This window comes from Mobula hypostoma, chromosome 25 (genome assembly GCF_963921235.1).
Source record: "Mobula hypostoma chromosome 25, sMobHyp1.1, whole genome shotgun sequence".
NCBI lineage: Eukaryota > Metazoa > Chordata > Chondrichthyes > Myliobatiformes > Myliobatidae > Mobula > Mobula hypostoma.
This window is the reverse complement of record NC_086121.1, coordinates 22,006,912-22,027,401: the sequence shown is the minus strand read 5'-3', so window position 1 is coordinate 22,027,401 and position 20,490 is coordinate 22,006,912. Positions and strand designations below refer to the sequence as shown.

Below are 20,490 nucleotides of genomic sequence, written 5' to 3'. Positions count from 1 at the left end.
ATTTGAATTAACTTCCACTGCTGTCTTTTTTTGCATATTTAGAAACTCTTATAATATTTGGGTTAAAATTGGTTTTGTTTGCATGTACTGAAGTGCGTGAGATCTTCCGCCAAGTTAATGATGTTTTGCAGGATTGATAGTTGTTGTTGGATCCGGCCACAACCAAATTCCTGGCATCTTGGTGCCTGAATAAGAGAGTCTGATATATGAAATAATACTGGTCTAGGTATCAATCACGGACAGCACGAAACCACTATCCTAATGACACAACAAACACATTCATGTCAAGTTTTTCTTCTATATGTTGTATGTTTGCATTGAAAGAACATGGATGTATACAGGTGCACCCTGGATTATGCTAGGATTGTGTTCCTGACAACTGTCCATAAGTATTTCATTTCACTAAGTCCAGAGAAATTTTACAAAGATGTTGCTGGGTCTGGAGGACCTGAGTTATAAGGAAAGATTGAATAGGTTAGGACTGTATTCTTTAGAAAGTAGATTAAGAGGAGATTTGATAGTACACAAAATTGAGGGGTATAGATAGGGGAAATGCAAACAGGCTTTTTATGCTGAGGTTGGGTGGGACTACAACCAGAGGTCCTGGGTTAAGGATGAAAGGTGAGAAGTTTAAGTGGAACATGAGGGGAGACTTCTTCACGCAGAGGGTCATTCCCTTGCCTGTTTCTCCAGCTAATCTCAGTCCTGTCGTAACCTTTGACAACCCTTCTCACTGTCCATTATACGAGGGTGATTGATAAGTTCGTGGCCTAAGGCAGAAGGAGTCAGTTTTAGAAAACCTAGCACATTTATTTTTCAACATAGCCCCCTTCTTCATGTACACACTTAGTCCAGCGGTCGTGGAGCATATGGATCCCTTCTTTGTAGAAGTCGTCCACAGCAGGGGTGATTGATAAGTTTGTGGCCTAAGGTAGAAGGAGATGAGTTATACCGCTTTCCTTACATGCACGTGCAATTCAACTCTGAGTGAAAATGCAGAAAGTTTGAAGTTAATAATTAATGTCCTTCTACCTTAGGCCATGAACTTATCAATCACCCCTGCTGTGGACCACTTTCTGGAGGTCCAAGGTACCGTATGCTCCACGACCGCTGGACTAAGTGTATAAATGTAGGAAAAACAAATGTGCTAGGTTTTCTAAAATTGACTCCTTCTACCTTAGGCCACGAACTTATCCATTACCCCTCATATGTCGTGAAATTTGTTAACTATACAGTAGCAGTATAATGAAATACATGATAAATAAATATACAGAAAAAGACTGAGTTACATTAAGTTTCATATAATTTGCATGGTAGGGGAATTAAGGGTTATGGGGAAAAGACAGGTAAGTGGAAATGAGTCCATGGTCAGATCAGCCATGATCTTATTGAATGGCGGAACAGGCTCGACAGGCCAGATGGCCTACTCCTGCTCCTATTTCTTATGTTCTTATATTAAACAACTGAGATAAAGTAAGTAGTGCAAGACAACATAAATTTAAAAAGTAGTGGGGTAGTGTTCACGAGTTCAATGTCCATTTGAGGGGAAGAAGCTGTTCCTGAATCTCTTGAGTATGTGCCTCCTCCCTGATGGTAATGAGAACAAGGCAGGCGCTCCAAGTGCTCATCCTCAACCCCAGGGGAACGGCTAAGATGGAAGGCAGCTGCAGAGCCACCAGCACTGGGCCAGACCCAGGGGATCACCGGGGTTGGAGCTGAGTGGAGAGCGCTCAGCCTGACGCCGGAGAGAAAGAACAAGTCGTCCAGGCCAGGAGGCGCCAGAGGGGCTCTCTCGCTGATTCGCCGAAGGTAGACCTTGCTCAGCGCCGCAGCGCAGATACCTTCCCGCTGGAAGTCCTTTTGCGGCTGGGCTTATTCCGCAGGCGGTGGGTTAGCCGGGCGCTTAGAGTTGGGGGAGCCGTGGGTTGAGTGTACCGCAGCGAACAGGCTGTCTGTCCATGGCCGAGGCCGGGGCCTGGGCCTGGGCCCGGGCCAGATGACGGGCTCTCGCCGTTGACGCAGTCACTGGCCGCTTGCATCAGTATAGTCCCCACCCTCTGCCTCGCCCTCTCCCTCACTGCCCAGACGTGCACCTTGACCATGGTCTCCGTCAAGACTGTCCTGTGTAGCATTGCCAGCCTCTACCTGGGCTGCTTCTCCATTTTCCTGCTGGTGGACGTTTACGCCCGACCCACCAACAACTCGGCGGCCAAGAGGGAGAAGCCGGCCGTCGGCAAGGACGAGAACGAGATCCAGCCGCCGGATCATGTGAACGGGCTCAAGTTGGAGAAGGGGGGCAACCTCAACAAGGACTTCCACCAGGAGGTCTTCCTGGGCAAGGAGATAGAGGAGTTCGAGGAAGACTCGGAACCCGTTAGGAACAGGAAAAAGTTGATTTCCATATTTGAAAAGTGAGTAATCTTTCGCATGACGCGCTTTATGGGGATGAAGAAAATGAGTGTTGCAAAACTTTATAAATGTTCAACTCCAGGTAATTGGCTGGTCATCTCTGCTCTATACTGATATCTGGGTGGGCACACACTTGTGCACCGGTTTAGAAATGTCGGTAAGTACGCGCGCCTCCTCAATAATTGATTTAATTCGCTGGCACTTTTCCGTGCTCATGCCATATCTATTGATTATCTAAATATCAAAAATAAATCCCACGAACGTTGGCCTTGGATATATTTGGTAAATAGTACTGCTGCCAAATCTTGTACCATTGTCATTCTCGGGTATTTTCAAAATTGAAAGTAAAATTTATTATCAGAGTACAAACATGTCACCACATACAACCCTCAGATTCATTTTCCTGTAGGCATACTCAATAGTCTACAGAATGGTAACTGTAAACAGGATCAATGGAAGATCAAGTAGAGCATAGAAGACAACAAACTGCAAACACAAATATAAATAAATAGCAATAAAGAATGAGAACATGAGATAAGAAGATAGAGTCCTTAGAGTAAGATTGTTGTTTGTGGGAACATCTCCATAGATGAGTGTAATTAGCTTCTTTTGTTCAAGAGCCTGATAGTTGTGGGGTAGTAACTGTTCTTGAACCTGGTGGTGTGAATCCTGAGGCTCTTGTACCTTCTACCTGAAAAGAGCATGGCCTGGGTGGTGACCATAGTTGATGGTGGATGCTGCTTTCTTAGAACAGCATTTCGTGTAGATGTGCTCAGTGGTTGGGAGGGCTTTACCCATGGTGTACTGAACCGAATCCACTATCTTTTGTAGAATTTTCTGTTCAAAGGCATTGATGTTTCCGTACCAGGCCATAATGCAGCCATGTTCTAATATACTTTCAATGCAGTTGACGTAGATCGTGAGCAGTAGAGACCCCAGACACTGATCCCTAGGACACCTCACTGGATACAGTTTCTCAACCCAAAATGAGCTACTTATTCCTACTATTTTCCTTCTTTTGCTATGTCAATTAGTTAGGTTCAATCCCTTTGCTCAGATTCTCCCTGTGCAGCAACTTGAAGGCCTTCTCAAAGTACAAATATGTCACGTGCTGTAGTATATTTTTACCCATTCTGCTAATTATAACCTCAAAGAAACTCACTTGTCAAACATGGTTTCCTTTTCAAATTCACATCTACATCCCACCAGCTCAACTGTCGTTATTTTGTAAGTTCTCTTTTGCAACAGTTGCAACAGATTACAGTAGTTTTCTACCTTCTCACTGTTTAAGTTTGCTAAGTGAAGATCTGTGGGATCTGTATTGGAATTTCTGAAACTTGGAAAATAACTAGAACATCCACTGTCTTCAAGACTGTGCCTTTCCCGGACGCCATACAGGCTGTCAGGCCACCTTTCAGTTCTGTTAATTTCATCAAGGTTTCCCTCCCAACTCACCCCACTAATGCTAATTTATTTTGGCTGTTCATTCTGTCTGGACTGTACTTCTGTGTTGTTTCCAAGAGAAATAATGCAAGATAATAGTTCATTTTCTAATTCCCCGCTATACCTTCTGCCTAAGAAATTCTCGTCATTTTTTTTGCATATCCATAGAAGCTTTTATAGACTCTGTTATTTTTCTTGTCCAGTTTGCTTTTGTCTTTTCCTTTCCCTTATTAAAACCTTTGAAAGATGTTCTTGGACAGATCCAAATGAAACACTAAAGGCAAGTCTTGTTCACACCAAGAGTGTGTGCAACGTGACAGATTAATACAAATACCAAATCATTGTTTCGAAGACAGTTGTGTTGATAATGCTGCCGCTGTTTAGATGACAGCAGTGCCATCCTAAGTGATGAGTGTTTTTGACTGGTTATTGCCTGGTACCTGAGGGCCATGAATCTTGTTGCTTCATTATGAGAGCTGGACACTGACATAATCACCAAATATCAGGCGGTAGTTGGTTGTGACCAGCAGCTTGTGGACTTCAGGAAGGGGGAAGTTGGGGGGAACACACACCAGTCCATTTCAGCAGTGGAAAGGGTGAGCATCTTCAACTTCTTGGGTACCAGCATTTCTGAAGATCTATTCTGGGCCTAACATGTTTATGCAGTTACAAAGAAGGCACAGCAGTGGCTTTACTTCGTTAGGAGATATACGGATATAGCTTGTAGATCATTCTGACTGGTCGCACCGTTGTCTTGTACGGAGATGCCAATGCACGGAATTGGGAAAAACCTGCAGAGGACTGTAAACTCAGCCAGCTCCGTCCTGGGCACCAGCCTCCCCACCGTGGAGACCTCTTCAACAGGTGATGCCTCAGGAAGGTGGCATCCATCATTAAGGACCCTCAACATCCAGCACGTGCCCTCTTCTCATTGGTACCATCAGGGAGGAGGTGCAAGAACCTGAAGGTTCACCCTCAACACTTTACAAGCAGCTTCTTGCCCTCCGCCATAGATTACTGAACAAACAATAAGCCCACGAACATTACCTCACCATCGTTTGCTCCCTTTTTGCGCTACTTAATTTAATTTTTACATATCTTTCTTATTATAATTTGCAGTATATTTTATGTATTGAATTTTAATGCTGCCACAAAACAATAAATTTCATGACATGCATCAGTGATAATAAACCGGATTCTGATTTCTTATGATCATCACCTGTTTAAGTCTGTCCTGTTTAAGACTGTTTCCAAGTCTTGTTGAAGATGATTCATCCTGGAGCATGGTTCATGTATTAATGTGTTGTTTTAATGTGGACAATCATAGCCAAATCAGGGAATTGAGATTATAACCAAAGTGATAGATTTAAAATTGCTTATGGTTGGAATTGCCGAAGGGGATGCCTGGACTACAAAAGCTGGGCAGCAATGCTGATGTGAAGAAAAGGAAGTGCGAATAGAGCCCTGAATTATGGAGAGGAAGGGGCTGGTGGGTTAAAGGGCAGGTAAAGCTTAAGAGTATGGGGGGCGGAAAATCAAAACAAAGCTTGCACATGAGGCTGAGAGTTTAAAAAGTTTTACCAAAACATCATGCCCTAGGTGAAGGTAATGGGAAGTGGAACCTGGGATCGGATTTAAGAGCAGTTTTGGATTATGGATATAAATATACAATAGTAGGATACAAGGTAGAACATGTAAGGATGTAAGCTGGAGCAGCGTGGTAGCGTAGTGGTTAGCACAACGCTTTACAGTTCTAGCGATCCGGGTTCAGTTCCCACCACTGCCTGTAAGAAGTTTGTGTGTTCTCCCCATGCTCTGTTTTCCTTCTACAGTCCGAAGATGTTCTGGTTGGTAGGTTAATTGTCATTGTAAAAATTGTCCCGTGATTAGGCGGAGCAGCTCGAAGGGCTGGAAGGGTGTATTTTGCACTGTATGTCAATAAATAAGTAAACCGATATTGGAAAAGTCAAGTGATCAGCTACATAATAAGTCTGATGGTAGATTAACTATTACTATAGACTTAAGTTGAGTCGGAAATGTTGACTGTTTACTCTTTTCTATAGATGCTGCCTGGCCTGCTGAGTTCCTCCAGCATTTCATGTGTTCAGCTTGACTTCCAACATCTGCAGATTTTCTCTTGTTTGTAATCACCTATCCAGTTGTTTTTCAAAAAGCTAAATACAGCGGATGCTGGAACTCTGAGGTTTAAAAAAAACGCAAAATGATGCTGCAAATACTCAACAGATCAGGCATTGTTCCTGGAGAGGGAAATTGACAATTTCTATTCAGTGAAATTTCACCATGTCAATTTGAAACAATTTCTCTCCTTCTCTGCAGAGTTTGCTGTTAGGCCTAATTTTCACAACTCTTGCTGAAATCATAGAACCATATTTTAATCTGATCCCATTCCTGAGTAGCTCCTTTGATTTATTTTAGAAAGTTAAGCAGATTTCTGTATTTAAATTGTGTGTTTATGGAGCCAAGAATGCAATACAAAGTCCTGGGAAGCCAGACATTCAAATATTTGTATAAGGCAAAGTTCCACAAACTTGTGATAATGAGCAGAACATGTTTTCAAGTAAGTAAAAAGCAAAATAAACTAAAAAAAATTGCAAAAAAAAACAAGATATTGGAAAAGTTAATTAACAGTGCTATTTACGGAGAGAGGAAAGACAATGTTTTAAGTCAATGATGTACGGCCATCAATCTGGGAAAACTCGATCCCTTTTGTTCGCCATTCCTGTCCTACTCAGCATTTCCAGCAGTTTTTTTCCTTCTGAATTTTAGTGCCGTTAGTAAAGGATGGGTATCAGCCAGGTCACCGGGGCTGGGAGAATTCCTTTTACACATGCCATGAGATCACCTTCATCCATGTGTAAGAAAAGATAGGGCCTCAGTTTAATATAAATACAAATAGAAAACATGGGGGCAGGCAGCAGCTGCGATGAAAAAACAATTTTAACATTTTACTTACACTTGCATTCTCGCCTGACAGTGTTGGCTGGAGCATTGGCTTAGATCTGGTGCCCACTTCTCTCTGGCAAGACTTGAACCTGTGTTTTTTTTTACACTAAGAAGAAAGGGTGCTGACACTACAACTTACTGTCAAGACCCAGCAGAAAGAGATGGCCAATGGGCCCCTCAAACCTGCAATACTTTCCTACTTGAGCCCATGATTCTTTTAAATCCAAAAGTATATAAATCTTGATATTGATTAATCTCGTTGAGTATTGGTCCAAAAACCCATGGAATGAAGGTTTCCAAAGAATCTCGATCTTTTGAAGAAAGTGTTTTCACATTTGAATTATAAGTGGCATAATCCTTATCCTAAAAATCTGGCCCCTTATCATAGATAATCTTAGCCTGAGGAAACAGCCTTGTGGCATCCACTTAATTAATCATTCTTCAATAAGAACCTCATTCATCTAAACCCCTAAGAATAAGTCTGGTTTCCATAATATTTCGTTTGGTGGGTGGAAGCCCTTATCACTGAAATCAACTTACTGAATCTATCCTGCGGTACTTCCTAGCCAATTATATCCATCCCTGATACGGAGACCAACCTTCCACTCATTACTCCTGCAATGGCCTCGTTTCGTCCTTGCGCTGCCGCTGTTTGTAAGGAGTTCCTACGTTCTCCCCGTGACCGTGTGGGCTTCCTTGCACAATTCAAAGATGTACCGGTTGGTAGGTTAATGGTACATTGTACATTGTCCCATGATCAGGCTAGGCTTCAGTCAGTGGTTGCTGAGCAGCATGGCTTGAAGGGCCAGAAGGGTCTGTTCCATGCTGTATCTCGTGGATGGAAATCATTCAGTCCATTTGGTCCATATCGCATCTTGAGGGGTGGGGGCCAGAGACTCAATTACATTAGTCTCATTTCCCCCTTTGCCTTATTTCCCTGTATCTCTGCAGTTTATCCTCTGTCCCTCATGCCTGCCGTTAACCTATACCCAATTAGCCAGATGACGTCCAGCCATGTATTTGTGATGTGGGAGGATGCCGAGCATCCCAGAGGAAACCCACACAGCCATGGAGAGAGAATGTACGAACTTCGCCCGGAAGTCAGGATAGAAACTCGCAGTGAGGCAAAACTTGTGTGTACCTTAATCTTATTGCAATAAAGATGGCATCATTCATGCCAGCTGGTTGTCGAACCTGCTAATTAACTTTGTTTCATGAGACCCCCCCCCCCCCACCAGAAGGCAATGGCAAACCACTGCTGTAACTTGCCTCGTACGCAGTTCCCCACTATGTCAGAGAGGCGTGGAGGGAAATCGTTTGCTAACTGCAGAAACTCCAGATGCGACGTACCTTTCCTTTCATGAGACCCAGATGTACCTCCGCACCAGTATACTATTTATTAATTTCTCTCTTTCCCTTAACAGACATTTTTCTCGTGTAAATCAACTTTTGTATCTCCTTGTCTACTTTTTGTCTTCCTGTCATCTTAGTGAGAGTCTTTTGGAAATTCCATGGTTTTTTTCCTTATTCCATTCATGGTTACATTCTCACGAAGCTTTAAATGGGGGTTTCCACTTGTAAAACTATGTTGATCTGGCCAAACCATGATATTTTTCCCCCTCTCTGATACCCTATGTTATAACTTGCTTTAAATAATAGATTCTAACACTTTGCCATCTGGCACTGGGCTCACTGCCCCCGTATAGTTCAGTTTTCTCTTTCCTGCCATTTCTTCAATAGCAGACTTACTTTTATAATCCAGTTTCCTGGGACCATTACAGAAAACAGAATTCTGGAAGGTAGCTACAACTAATACCTGCACTATGTAAGTATACGCCAGTGGGATGTTGGATCTGGTTTGGAGATTAGGTCATTTTTGAGCTTTTGTCCACTGTGCTTTTTCTTTGCCAATGTTAATTCTTCCCAATTTCTTCTTCTCATTAGATTATTATATTCCCATTATGCACTCAGTGGCCACTTTATTTGATACCTCCTGTACCTAATAACGTGGCCACTGAGTACATTTACGGTCTTCTGCGGCTGTAGCCCATCCACTTCAGGGTTTGACGTGTTGTGTGTTCAAAGATGTTCTTCAACACACCACTGTTGTAAAGCGTGGTTATTTGTGTTCCTGTTACCTTCCTGTCAGCTTGAACCAGACTGGCCATTCTCTTCTGACCTCTTAACAAGGCATTATATCACCCACAGAACTGCTGCTCACTGGCTGCTTTTCATTTGTTTTTCCATCGTTCTCTGTTGTGTGTGGAAAATCCCAGGAGATTAACAATTTCAGAGATAACTCAAACCACTCTGTCGGGTGCCAGGGTTAAAGTCACTTAGATCACTTTTCTTCCCCGTTCTTGTGTTTGCTCCGAACCTCATGACCATGTCTGCATGCTTTTATGTATTGAGTTGCTACCATCTCATTGGCTGATTAGATATTTGCATTAACGAGCTGGTGTACCTAATAAAGTGGCCTCTGAGTGTATTTGGAATGATTGTGTAGTTGACTTTGTACAGATTATTCCAATGTCTCAGCCTTTTCTTTCTTTCCTATTATTATGCCTCTATTTGAATTAACTTCCACTGCTGTCTTTTTTTGCATATTTAGAAACTCTTATAATATTTGGGTTAAAATTGGTTTTGTTTGCATGTACTGAAGTGCGTGAGATCTTCCGCCAAGTTAATGATGTTTTGCAGGATTGATAGTTGTTGTTGGATCCGGCCACAACCAAATTCCTGGCATCTTGGTGCCTGAATAAGAGAGTCTGATATATGAAATAATACTGGTCTAGGTATCAATCACGGACAGCACGAAACCACTATCCTAATGACACAACAAACACATTCATGTCAAGTTTTTCTTCTATATGTTGTATGTTTGCATTGAAAGAACATGGATGTATACAGGTGCACCCTGGATTATGCTAGGATTGTGTTCCTGACAACTGTCCATAAGTATTTCATTTCACTAAGTCCAGAGAAATTTTACAAAGATGTTGCTGGGTCTGGAGGACCTGAGTTATAAGGAAAGATTGAATAGGTTAGGACTGTATTCTTTAGAAAGTAGATTAAGAGGAGATTTGATAGTACACAAAATTGAGGGGTATAGATAGGGGAAATGCAAACAGGCTTTTTATGCTGAGGTTGGGTGGGACTACAACCAGAGGTCCTGGGTTAAGGATGAAAGGTGAGAAGTTTAAGTGGAACATGAGGGGAGACTTCTTCACGCAGAGGGTCATGAGAGTGTGGAATGAACTGCTAGCACAGTTGGTGCATGCAAGCTCAATTTCAACGTTTAAGAGAAGTTTGTATTTGAACATGGATGGGAGAGGTATGGAGGACTATGTGCAGGTCAATGGAAATAGGCAGGCTAAATGGTTTTAGCATGGACTAGATGGGCTGAAGGGTCTTTCTGTGCTGTATTTCTCTATGACTGTAATTATCGCTCTAGCACTTATCTGCAATTAAATTGGGTAAAGCGTTTCAAAACATCAACTGTTTATTCCTCTCCATAGCCGTTACCTAACCTGCTGAATTCTTCCAGCTTTTTGTGAGTGTTGCTCTGGATTTCCAGTATCTGCAGAATCTTTCTTTCTTTTTAAATCTTTTTATTGAGTAAGTATACAAAAAAGGTAAGCCATATAAACATTAATACAATGTTAAAGTATAATAAAATTCCAAAAGATAACAATACCAAAAAGAAAATACTACAAACAATGTAATTTAAGCATAAGAAACCAAGATAACATAATAGTATACTAGATTTTATATATATCAATGGAAAAAAAGAAAAAAAAACCCCAAAAAAAAACCCACCGTGCAACTAACTAAAAGCAAAGCAAAGCAATGGGCTAACTTGAAACCAAACAGAGTTAACCTTAAAATCACGTCCTCAATCCCGACCTCCATTAAAACAGTGAAAAAAAAACAAGAAGGGTAAATATTACATTAAATGAAAATATCGAATAAAAGGTCCCCAAATCTGTTCAAATTTAAATGAAGAATCATAAAGGTTACTTCTAATTTTCTCCAGATTCAAACATAAAATCGTCTGAGAAAACCAAAAAAAGGTAGTTGGAGCATTAAGCTCTTTCCAATGTTGTAAAATACATCTTTTCGCCATTAAAGTAAGAAATGCAATCATTCTACGGGCTGAAGGGGAAAGATTACTAGAAATTTTAGGTAGTCCAAAGATAGCAGTAATAAGGTGAGGAGAGATATCTATATTTAATACCTTAGAAATAATATTGAAAATATCTCTCCAAAAAGTTTCCAAAGTAGGGCAAGACCAAAACATATGAGTTAAAGAGGCTATCTGCCCCGAACATCTATCACAGAAAGGATTAATATGCGAGTAAAAACGCGCTAACTTATCTTTGGACATATGTGCTCTATGCACCACTTTAAATTGAATTAGGGAATGTTTAGCACAAATAGAGGAAGTATTAACTAATTGTAAAATCTGCCCCCAATCATCCACAGAAATGGTAAGCCCCAATTCCTGTTCCCAATCTACCCTAATCTTATCAAATGGAGCTTTCCTGAGTTTCATAATAATATTATAAATCATAGCCGATGCACCTTTCTGACATGGATTAAGGTTAATTATCGAATCTAAAATATATATAGGAGGAAGCATTGGAAAGGAAGGAAGTATAGTACTTAGAAAATTTCTAACTTGTAAATATCTAAAAAAATGTATTCTTGATAGGTTATATTTATTAGATAATTGTTCAAAAGACATAAGGGAACCATCTAAAAATAAATCCAAAAACCGTAAAATACCCTTAGTCTTCCAAGTTTGAAAAGCGCGATCCGTAAAAGAGGGAGGAAAAAATATGTTACCTAAAATAGGAATCGCTAACCCGAATTGATTAAGATCAAAAAATTTTCTGAATTGAAACCAAATACGCAAAGCATATTTAACGATCGGGTTAGAGACCTGCTTAAGGCGTTTCGAATCAAAAGGAAGAGATGAACCTAAAATAGAACCAAGTGTATAACCCTGAACAGATTGTAATTCCAATGCTACCCATTTAGGAATAGATAGTATATCCCGGTCAAGTAACCAAAATTTCATATGTCGAATATTAATAGCCCAATAATAAAATCTAAAGTTAGGTAATGCTAAACCTCCATCTCTCTTAGCTTTCTGTAAATGTATTTTACCCAGTCTCGGATTCTTATTCTGCCAAATAAATGAAGAAATTTTAGAGTCGACTTTATCAAAAAAAGATTTAGGAACGAAAATTGGTAATGCCTGAAACACATATAAAAATTTTGGCAAAAAAAACATCTTAACTGCATTAATACGACCAATCAAAGTTAAATATAAAGGAAACCATTTAGATGAAAGTTGAGTAATATGGTCTATTAATGGTAAAAAGTTAGTCTTAAATAAATCTTTATGTTTACAAGTAATTTTAATCCCAAGATATGAAAGGTAATTATTAATCAATTTAAATGGAAATTTATAATATAAGGGAAGATGTTTATTAATCGGAAAAAGTTCACTCTTACTAAGATTTAATTTATAACCTGAGAAAAGACCAAATTGTGCTAATAACTCTAAAACAGCAGGAATAGATCTCTCAGGATTAGAAATATATAAAAGTAAATCATCAGCATAGAGTGATAATTTATGGGACTTTAATCCCCGAGTTATCCCAGTAATATTTGAAGATTCTCGAATAGCAATTGCAAGAGGTTCTAATGCAATATCAAATAATAGGGGACTAAGAGGACAGCCTTGTCGAGTACCACGAAAGAGAGGAAAAAAAGGTGAGTTTAAAGAGTTAGTACGAACCGAGGCTACAGGGGAGTGATATAACAGTTTAATCCAGGATATAAATTTCAGGCTAAAATTAAACATTTCAAGCACCTTAAATAAATAAGGCCATTCTACTCTATCAAAAGCTTTCTCGGCATCTAAAGAAATAACACACTCAGAAACATTTTGTGAGGGAGTATAAACGATATTTAACAATGTACGAATATTATAAAAAGAGTAACGACCTTTAATAAAACCCGTTTGGTCTTCCGAAATAATAGAAGGAAGTACTTTTTCTAGTCTATTTGCTAATAACTTAGAAAAAACTTTAGAATCAACATTTAATAAAGATATTGGTCTATAAGATGCACATTGAGCAGGGTCTTTATCCTTCTTTAGTATTAAAGAAATTGATGCTCTATTAAAAGATTCCGGAAGTTTACCAAGTTTCAAAGAAGCCTCAAAAACCTTATAGAGCCAAGGAATCAATAAAGAAGCAAAACATTTATAAAATTCAACGGTAAACCCATCAGGGCCAGGAGCTTTCCCCAGATTCATAGAAAAAAATAACATTCTTAATCTCATCCATTGTAATGGAAGTATCTAATAAAGAAGACATATCCTGTGAAATCTGAGGAAAGTCTAACTTATCTAAAAAATCATTCATATATTTAGAATCTCGAGGAGACTCTGATTGATATAAAGAAGAATAAAAATCACAAAAGGTTTGATTAATCCCCACATGATCCAATATCAATCGATCATTTTGGTTATAAATCTGATTGATTTGAGATTTAACATAATTAGATTTCAATTGATTAGCCAGCAGCTTGCCAATTTTATCACTGTGAACATAAAAATCACTTCTTGTTTTCTTTAATTGGTTTACAATCGAGGACGAGAGTAGTAAACTGTGTTCCATTTGAAGTTCAGTTCTTTGTTTGTATAGCTCCTCAGAAGGAGCCATAACATATTTCTTATCAATTTCTTTAATCTTGTCCACAATTGCCATCTCCTCCTGCTTCTGTTTCTTCCTCAAAGCAACGGAATACGAAATAATCTGACCCCGAATATAGGCTTTAAAAGTGTCCCAAAGAGTGTTAATCGAAATATCTTCTGTATGGTTAATTATAAAAAAAAGCTCAATCTGTTCATTCATAAAATTAACAAAGTCCGAGTCCTGAAGCAACAGCGAATTAAAACGCCATTGTCTATTGTTTGGTATATTGGCCATAATTTTAATAGAAAGCTTAAGTGGAGCATGATCCGAAATGGTTATAGAATCATAATCACATTTAATCACTGAAGGAATGAGACGAGAATCAATAAAAAAAATAATCAATTCTTGAATAGGAATGATGAACATGTGAAAAAAAGGAAAAATCTTTTTCCTGAGGATGCAGAAAACGCCAAATATCCGTCGACCCAGAATCAGAAAGGAAAAAATTAATCAAATTTGCAGATTTATTAGGTAAAGTCCGTAAAGGAGCCGAACGGTCCAAAGCTGGAGATAAACAGGTATTAAGATCTCCGCCCCAAATCAATGAAAACTCGTTCAAATTCGGAAGCTGATCAAACAATGATTTATAAAATTCCGGACAATCCATATTAGGAGCATAAACATTAACCAAAACTACTTTTTTATTAAATAGTAAACCACTAACCAATAAAAATCTACCATTCGGATCAGAGATAATATCCTGTTGTATAAAAGTAACTGAGGAATCTATAAAAATAGAGACGCCTCGAATCTTAGCATTGGAGTTCGAATGAAATTGTTGTTCCTTCCAGAATTTGAAAAAACGTAGTCTGTCCCCCCTCCGTACATGGGTCTCTTGTAAAAATAAAATTTGTGCTTTAAGTCTCCGGAACACTTTAAAAACTTTTTTTCTTTTAATAGGATGATTAAGACCATTAGTATTCCAGGAGACAAAATTAATAATAGACTCCATAAATCCTAAAGTCAACCCACAACAAGGAGGATTGACAATAGGCGCGACCCACAAACCCGGAGAGGAAACAGAACATACAAAAGATACCGGGGAAAAGGACGCAACCAGTACTTCAATAATGTATATAGCCCAAAGAAAAACAAACTAAAACGTGAAGCCCCTCCCGCCACCCCCCAGCCCAAGACCCCAAGGCAAAATCTAAAGCAGACCCGCCAGAAAGAAGCAAGCGCTAAAACTACCCCCATGACTTCCGGTATACGCTCCCTAAAAAAAAGGTATAAATATGAAAAGGATCAGCTAATTGTAAAACAGTAAAAAAAAAGTAAAAAAAAGTTAACTCAATTAGAATACACACAGAACAGAACAAAAGCCGGAAAATATATATTAAAAAAAACCACAATAAACCTCAAACTCATGAATAGACACAGCAACAAAAAAAAATAGGATTATTAACATAAAGTGATTATAGAAAGCAAAACAGAATAAAATTTAAACAAAAACTACAAAATTTAAGGCCGCACAGGAAATACGTAAGATGACAAAAGGGAAGTAACCACCCAGAATCCCCTGGGAAAAGAAAGAAATGACGCAGTTAAAAAGAAAGTTTAGTAGCCATATTAAGAAATCGAAAGTAAACTTTTCTGCCCAAATAGGGCACAGAAAAGTTAAAACCAACCAATTCACAGCCTCCGATCGACGGAGAAAATTAAAAAGAAAGCAATTAAGATGTTGGAGATGAGAGTTGATCCAGATAACTCTGGGCATCCGATGGAGAATCAAAAAAACGAAGGGCTCCATCTGCCATGCGAATCCTTAGACGTGCAGGGTACAGCAGCGCTGGTCTTAAATCCATCTTATAGAATTCCGACATCACGGATCTGTAACGGACCCGTTGGTCCCAGATTGGTTTACTGAAATCTTCCACGAATCGGAACTTAAGATCCGAAAAATCAATGAAACCTTTAGATCGAGCGAATCGAAACAGTCTCTCCTTGTCTTGAAAGTAATGAAAACGTAAGATAACATGCCTAGGTCTATCTGACCTAGACGAGTATGATGGGATTCTGTGAACACGATCCAGTAGCGGTGGTTGGTCAGGAAATACAGTAGGGAATGCATCTTTTAAAAGTTGGGAGAAATATTTCATGGGGTTGTTACCTTCAGCGGCTTCCCTCACGCCAATCATTCGTAAATTCTGCCGTCGCATTCTAGATTCCAAGTCAGAGTTTTTAAAAGTCAAAAAGTCAAGTTTCTTCTTCATTACATTAATTGTTTCTTCGATTTTCCCCATCTTAAGCTCACTTTGTTGCGCGAATTTTTGAAGATCAGATATAGCCGACTGATGTTCCGCAATACATGTTTGCATCTTATCAATTAAAGCGGCAATTTTCTGGAAATTAGTTGAGATTTCCGTATGAATCAGGTCTTTAACAGGGCCTGCAATTTCCGCACGAATCATCTCCCTAACAGAGGTTGAGATTTCCCTCTGAATTAACTCCGATATCGCTTTCAAAGTCACCGGTGATTCAGTCGGAGGGAGATCCGTAGCTTTCGGTTTAACCGGAGGTTTACCATCCTTGCCGTCTTTCTCGTTCTTAGACATAGCAGATCTAAGTTCCATCCAGTTGTCGGAGAATTCAGTTTAATTCAAAGTATTGTAAGAGTTGATGCCTTAATGGTTAATTAAAGTATAGCTGACCATAGAGAAAAAAAACTCAGAGGTAATGGAGCGAGTCAAGAACGCGACTTCACTCCATGAGCGCTACCGGAAGTCTGCAGAATCTTAAATGCAAGAAATTTTGCAGATGCTGGAACACACAAAATGCTGAAGAAACTCAGCAGGTCAGGCAGCACTTATGGAAATGAGCAAACAGTTGACGTTTCGGACTGAGACCCTTCATCAGGTCTGGCTTGGCTCCTGTTCGTTGCCTGAAACGGCCAGAAGATAATACATGATTGCAATGATTGTAAGTTTGTAAATTGTCACATTGATTCGGGTAGAGATATTTCTTGTCAATGTGGATCAGGACCTTTCCAATAAATAGTTTTGCTTGTGGGGAGGTGGGGGGAAGCATGAAGAAAGATAAGGAAACAAGGACATCCCTAATGAAGGGGGAGGTACAGATGGAGTGGACCAGGATGTAGTCCAGGGGTGAGAAAGGTTGTAGTTTGGGGATATGTAAGCTGGGAACACAGAATATTCTTTACTGTTGTGATGAACTGAACAAAGGAATGCCTTACCTGTCGAACAGGAAATTGACTTTCTAAAACAAGATATTGAGTGGGTAAACAACAGGAATCCTGCAGATGCTGGAAATTCAAGCAACATACATCAAAGTTGCTGGTGAACGCAGCAGGCCAAGCAGCATCTATAGGAAGAGGTGCAGTCGACGTTTCAGGCCGAGACCCTTCGTCAGGACTGCACCTCTTCCTATAGATGCTGCTTGGCCTGCTGCGTTCACCAGCAATATTGAGTGGGTGATTGTTTTGCAGTTACTACCCCAGGACAGGATGGACTGGAGACAGGACGCCTGCCCTGGACGTGTGGGTGGGATATAGATGAGGAGGGAGGAACGGCAACACTTGCGGGTGGGCTGTCCCCAGCACATCCATGGGCGTGTTGGTTGTTAATGTAAATGATGCAATTCATGGTGTGCTAACATATGTACATGCGATAAATAAATCTGAATATTGGCACTATTACTGCCAAGCCACATGCTAAACATACCATCCTGTCGGCTTGCAAATCAGATAGCAGGCGACTTGGTAACTTCCCGGCTAACCTCAACTCCAGAGTCCTGTGTATCTGTAGTAACATCTCACTCCTCATCAACTCCTGCCATAAAAATGACACTACTTCCACACCCTTTGAGAAAAAGCTCAAAATCTCAAAGCTCAGAAGAACAGTTCACTCCTTATCTTAAAGATTCCATCATCATTTTTGAACAGCACTCCCTTACTGTTAGATTCTCCATGAGATTTATCCTCTGCTGTTCCTTAACCATTGAGCTCCCTCAGGGTTTTCTGCTTCAATTTAGTTCTGTTTAAAGTTCCATGAAACAAACCAGGCCTGTTTGACCTGTTCTTCAAACAATTGCCTATTGCTGGTAATAAATCTTCCCTTGAATTTCTTTCATACTTTAACATTATAGAAGTAAGGAGATGAAAACTTGCACAATGCTCCAGACAACAGGAATTCTGCAGATGCTGGAAATTCAAGCAACACACATAAAAGTCGCTGGTGAACGCAGCAGGCCAGGCAGCATCTCTAGGAAGAGGTACAGTCAACGTTTCAGGCGGAGACCCTTCATCAGGACTAACTGAAGGAAGAGTGAGTAAGGGATTTGAAAGTTGGAGGGGGCGGGGGAGATCTGAAATGATAGGAGAAGACAGGAGGGGGAGGGATGGAGCCAAGAGCTGGACAGGTGATTGGCAAAAGAGATATGAGAGGATCATGGGACAGGAGGTCCGGGAAGAAAGACAAGGTGGGGGGGACCCAGAGGATGGGCAAGGGGTATATTCAGAGGGACAGAGGGAGAAAAAGGAGAGTGAGAGAAAGAATGTGTGTATAAAAATAAGTAACAGATGGGATATGAGGGGGAGGGGGGGGATTAGTGGAAGTTAGAGAAGTCGATGTTCATGCCATCAGGTTGGAGGCCTCCTCTACTGTATCTGATATGTCTATCCACGGCCTCCTCTACTGTAAAGATGAAGCCACACTCAGGTTGGAGGAACAACACCTTATATTCCGTCTGGGTAGCCTCCAACCTGATGGCATGAACATCGACTTCTCTAACTTCCGCTAATGCCCCACCTCCCCCTCGTACCCCATCTGTTACTTATTTTTATACACACATTCTTTCTCTCACTCTCCTTTTTCTCCCTCTGTCCCTCTGAATATACCCCTTGCCCATCCTCTGGGTCCCCCCCACCTTGTCATTCTTCCCGGACCTCCTGTCCCATGATCCTCTCGTATCCCTTTTGCCTATCACCTGTCCAGCTCTTGGCTTCATCCCTCCCCCTCCTGTCTTCTCCTATCATTTTGGATCTCCCCCTCCCCCTCCAACTTTCAAATCCCTTACTCACTCTTCCTTCAGTTAGTCCTGACGAAGGGTCTCAGCTTGAAACGTCAACTGCACCTCTTCCTAGAGATGCTGCCTGGCCTGCTGCGTTCACCAACAACTTTTACAATGCTCCAGATGTCATCTCATGAATGCTCTGTATAGTAGAAGCATGAGCTTTCTGCTTCATTGCCTCCAGCAAAAAGTGATAACTTCCTGTTAGGTTTCCTAATTTCTTTACATGCAAACTAACCTTTGTAGGTCATGTAATAGGACACTCAGATCTCTCAGCAGTGCTCTGCCAGTTAATGTTTACTGACAAAGTCCATACTGTAATCGCCAGAGCTTTTACCATTTACTTCACCTGTGTATAATCCCTTCACTCCCATAAGACATAGGAGCAGAATTCGGTCCATCGAGTCTGCTCCGTCAATCAATCATGGATGATTTATTATCCCCCTCAACCCCATTCTCCTGCCACCTTCCCAATAACCGTTGACGTTCTGACTAATCAAGAACCTATCAACCTCTGTTTTAAATGTACTCAATGACTTGGGCTCTACTGCTGCCCTTGCAATGAATTTCACAGATTTACCATCTTCTGGCTAAAGAAATTCCTTTCTCACCTGTTTTAAATAGGTGTCCCTCTATTCTGAGGCTGTGCCCTTTGGTCCTAGACTCGCCCACTAACAGAAATATCCTGAAGTTGAAAAAAGATGGAGGTCTCGCTTTGCCTAATTTAAGAATGTCTTACTGGGCTATTAATGTGCGATACATGTCCTTTTGGTTACATTGGGTTGATAAGAATGATCGGCCAATTTGGGTAGACTTGGAATTGAAAGCTATGAAAGTTTTATTTAACCTTGTTATTGGGAGCTGCTTTACCTATACAATTAACTAGTTACTAATTTAAATTTATACCCTGTGATTAAGCATTCTTTACAAATTTGGCTCCAGTTCCACAATTTTTTAATATTAAAAAATTTAAACTTTGTAGTCTAATTTATCAAAATTACTTTTTTAAGCCTTCTTTGATCCAATTTTTTTACTTTGGAAAAATAAAGGTATTAATTCTTTTTTGGGTTTATTTAAAGAAGATAGACTGATGTCTTTTGAACCATTAGTTGATAAATATTCTCTTTCTTACTCACACTTTTTACAATACCTTCAAGTTTGACATTTCTTACAAAAATATTTAAGTAATTTTCCTTACATATTGGATGCTGACCTGTTAGATACTATTATGAGTATGAACCCTTCGATAAAGGATTCCATTGGAAGAATTTATAATTTACTATTACAATGGGATAAGCATCCTTTATTTAAGATGAAACAAGACTGGGGAAAGGAACTTAACTTGACTTTTATGACGGAGGATTGGATGCGGATTCTGAAGCTGGTTAACTCTTCTACGATCTGTGCTAGTCACTCGCTGATTCAATTTAAAATTTTACATCGTTACCATTTGTCGAAGGAGAGGTTGTCTAAAATATTCCCTAACGTTGATAGTTTTTGTGATAGATGTGAAACTGAGACAGCTACAGTGACGCACATGTTTTGGTCCTGTTCTATACTGGAACAGTTCTGGAAGTCAGTTTTTTCTACAATTTCTAAAGCACTTAAAATTACTTTACAACCTAACAAATTAACTGTGCTTTTTGGAATAATTCCTCAAAATATCCGTGGTATCTCTGTGTCTGACCAACATGTTATTGCATTTGTTACATTGATAGCTAGGAGGGTCATTTTGTTGAAGTGGAAGGATAGATCAGCTCGCACTTTGTCACAATGGTTCTCTCAAGCGATGCTATGTCTTAGTTTGGAGAAAATTAGAAGTTGAACCTTTGAACCTATGTTTGATTTTGAGAAAAGATGGTGTTCATTTGCT

The 20,490-nt window shown here is 40.0% G+C and overlaps 1 protein-coding gene across 1 annotated transcript in view; it reads left to right on the top strand.

The window, feature by feature from the left end:
* Nucleotides 1–1,281: 1,281 nt before the first annotated feature.
* The window catches only part of sdf4 (stromal cell derived factor 4), a 91,552-nt gene continuing 72,343 nt past the window's right edge, over nt 1,282–20,490 (top strand). Inside the window, exon 1 of the mRNA XM_063032991.1 lies at nt 1,282–2,411. Coding sequence (XP_062889061.1) covers nt 2,101–2,411 — 311 coding nt within the window. The 5' untranslated portion in view covers nt 1,282–2,100. The remainder of the gene's footprint in view (nt 2,412–20,490) is intronic.